Source organism: Carlito syrichta, unplaced genomic scaffold, assembly GCF_000164805.1.
Source record: "Carlito syrichta isolate Samal-C Ts95f unplaced genomic scaffold, Tarsius_syrichta-2.0.1 Scaffold124280, whole genome shotgun sequence".
Classification (NCBI taxonomy): domain Eukaryota; kingdom Metazoa; phylum Chordata; class Mammalia; order Primates; family Tarsiidae; genus Carlito; species Carlito syrichta.
The window spans coordinates 22,889-26,269 of NW_007068376.1; the positions used below are offsets into that span (position 1 = coordinate 22,889).

The window sequence follows — 3,381 nt, forward strand, 5'->3', positions numbered from 1 at the left end:
CACCGCAGCCTCGACCTGCTGGGCTCCGGCAACCCTTCCGCCTCAGCCTTCCAAGTAGCCAGAATTACAAGCATGTGCTACCATGCCCGGCTGATTTTTTGATTTATTGTAGAGGTGAGATCTCGCTGCCCAGGTGGGTCTCGAACCCGTGGGCTCAGGCAATCCACTCACCTCAGCCTTCCAAAGGTGCGGGATTACAGGCTGTACCACCGAGCCCGGCTAATTTTTTGGTGGTTGGAAATATATCTTCCCTTCACAGAGAAAATAAACCTGTCATTTTGTTTTCTTTTACTATTTTATAAGACCTTTGTTGTTACATGTTTGTCTCTTTAATTGCATAAATGGCCTGGGTTTTTGTTTTGTTTTGTTTTCGCTCCCCTTCCTGCGCCCTGACCTGGGTTTTATTATGCTGTGAACAGTAATTAACATAGAGCCTGATGTAGGTTGATGCCTTCCCAGGTTGAAACACAGGCTAGACCCTTCAGGATTAGCTAGAACCCTTTAGGGTATCTGATTCAGCGTTCTCACTCTTGGCTGTGTGCTGTATCACAAGGGAGCTTTGAGGAAAAAGAGAGAGGGGAGATGGCTGGCTTCTGCTTCTGGCCATTCTGACTTGGTAGGCCTCGATTAGAGATAGGGAGTCACTGATCAGGTCCCGCATCCACCACTGAGTACCCAGACTCCTTTCACTGTCTCAACATACATTAAATAAGAACCCTTCTCCTCGGTGTGTGGCTGTGGAGAGGTTTCTTGCAACCCATCTGCATAGGCCAAGGCAGCAGGAGGGGGCAAAAAGTTCCTGTTCACAGGAAGTTCCCTTAGAAGTTCCTAGAAGTATAGAAGCTGTTTGTCTTGATTTTATTATTTATTATTAAAAAAAATGCTCATGCCTGTATTTTCCAGCTACTTAGAAGGCTGAGGCGGCAGGATCGCTTGAGCGCAGCAGGTCGAGGCTGCAGTGGCTGTGAGCGTGCCTCTGCCCTCCAGCCTAGGCAGTAGAGTGAGACTCCAACTCAAAAAAAAAAAATTGTTATTTTGGGAGTCAGGGTCTCACTCTGCCACCCAGGCTGGAGTGCAGTGGCACAATCACAGCTCGCTGCAGCCTCAGTCTCTGGAGTAGCTGGATTTACATGTGTGTTCTTGATTTTTTGTAGAGACAAGAGCTCGCTATGTTGCCCAGGCTTGTCTCGAATTCCTGGGCTCAAGGAATCCCCTTCCTTTGGTCTCCCAAAGTACTAGGATTATAGGCGTGAGCTGCCACCCCTGGCCCATCTTGACTTTGGACTTCAGGGAATGGCAGAGAAAAGCTGGCTGGCCTAGAGAGCCTTGCCACCCCACAATTTGGAAAGACATGTCCAATTTTCAGGAACTGTTGCTTCCGGGATTTTTGGCCTCAGGAACCCCCGGCCCTACCCCCCCAAGCAAGCACCTACTTCCAAAAAGTAGCCTGAGGGTGGGATGAAAAATGCTTCAGGCCGGGCGTGGTGGCTCATGTCTATAATCTCAGCACTTTGGGAGGCTGAAGTGAGAGGATTGCCTGAGTCCACAGGTTCGAGACCCGCCTAGGCAACTTGGTGAGACCTCATCTCTACAATAAATTAAAAAATTAGCTGGGCATGGTGGCGCATGCCTGTAGTTCCAGCTACTTGAAAGGCTGAGGGAGAAAGATCACCTGAGCCCAGCAGGTCAAGATTGCGGTGACCGTGAGCGTACCACTGCACTCCAGCCTGTGTGACAGAGTGAGACTCCAACTCAAGAAAAAAGAAAAGGAAGAATGCTTCAGTTGCTGCCTGAGCCAAGGATAGCTGCTTTCACCAGTTCTAGCTCCTTCCCTCCTCGACGCATGCTTGCTTCAAACCGATGCGCTGATTACGTGACAGGTCCTACAGAGCCAGGAAATGAGGGGCTAGTTCTCAGCTGTGCAGCTCACATTTTCTTCTAGATGTGGCACGGGGGTGGCTTAGCTTCCAGATCTGGCACAGGGCTCTCCAGCCTCCTATTCTCACTTCCAGTCGCATTTGGAATGCTGCGTCACGGGTCAGACAAGGCCAAGATGGGTCATGGGTTATGTGGAGGTAGAATGTGGGGCTGAGAGTTACCACTCCCAGCTGTAGACAGGATGCTCTACTCTGGTGACCCCCCTGCTCTCGTCAGGCTCACTCCTTGTCTTCTCTCTCTCAATGCCACGTGAAGTGAAGTCACTCCCGGGGATCCCTCCGAACCCTGCCCCTACCATTGTCACCTTCAGCCAAGCCCCAAGCCAGCCTCAGGCATCGCAGACCCTGACGCCACTGACTGTACAAGCTGCCCCCCAGGTAAGGGCCAGCGGGGAGCTAGACGGAGGGCACTGGGCAAGAGCAAGGCATGGGACAGCCAGCATGGGGTAGCCACGGGATCTGGGAACTTCATGAGACAGGGCGGGGGGGGGGCGGTGCTGTAGCTTGAGGGAGGGAATCTCCTACTAGGTGCCCCTAGTCTTACCCCTGCCCAGATCAGGCCCATCTGGAAACGAGGATCTGCATTGCCAGGTCCTCTCCTTGGGTCCAGTAAGGATTAGAGAAATGACATTAACTCTTTCATGCAGTCAGTGGTTCTGTTAACCTAGTGACTGAATGAGTGAACACGCTTATCAGCCCCTTCAATGATGCCTGGAAGAGTTAATGGTTATTCACAGAGCCCTTATTTAGAGCCAGGGAGTGGTCCCGGCACCCACCGGGAAAAGCTGCCTCTAGGATCCTGCAGGCATGCACAGCTCCCTGTGGCCTTTCACTGCATACACTGACCTCCAAGCCACCCAGTCCAGTGCCCTCAACAGAGCTTCCTGGAGGCCTCTGTGGGTTCTTGACCACTTGGTTCCACCAGCCTTTGCTCCCTGTTCCCTGGCCCCAAAGTGCTCGGCCTGCAGACGAGGCCCAGGGAAGGCCCGGGAGGCAGCAGACTGTGGTGGGAGAGGCCTGTGCACCCTTTCCGTCCTGTGAGCCGGGCGGGCCCTGTCCTGAATGTGGGCAACTTCTCCAAGGGCAGGATAGTTGGTCCAGGCAACCCCCTCAGGTTTGGGCCACCGGCTAGGCCTTGGCCCTTTCCCACCCTCAGCGGCCTTTTCCCCATTGTCTTCAGAATGCTTTGTTTGTGCTCAGCTGGGTCTGAGAGACCCAGTGTTTGCGCTGTCAATGTTGATTTTTTATTTTTTCTTTTCTTTTTGAAATCTTGTTTGCTTTTGCAGGTCTTGACTCAGGAAAACTTAGCCACAGTTCTGACAGGAGTTATGGTTCCAGCAGGGGCAGTTACTCAACCTCTTCTTATCCCCATCAGTATTGCAGGTCAAGTGGCTGGTCAGCAGGGGCTGGCCGTGTGGACAATTCCTACAGCAACCGTGGCTGC

At 52.5% G+C, this 3,381-nt stretch overlaps 1 protein-coding gene across 1 annotated transcript in view; it reads left to right on the forward strand.

Annotated features, from left to right (window-relative positions):
• Nucleotides 1-3,381, forward strand: part of POU6F1 (POU class 6 homeobox 1) — an 18,243-nt gene that overhangs the window by 6,398 nt on the left and 8,464 nt on the right. Inside the window, 2 exon segments of the mRNA XM_021707771.1 lie at nucleotides 2,194-2,315; nucleotides 3,224-3,379. Coding sequence (XP_021563446.1) covers nucleotides 2,194-2,315; nucleotides 3,224-3,379 — 278 coding nt within the window.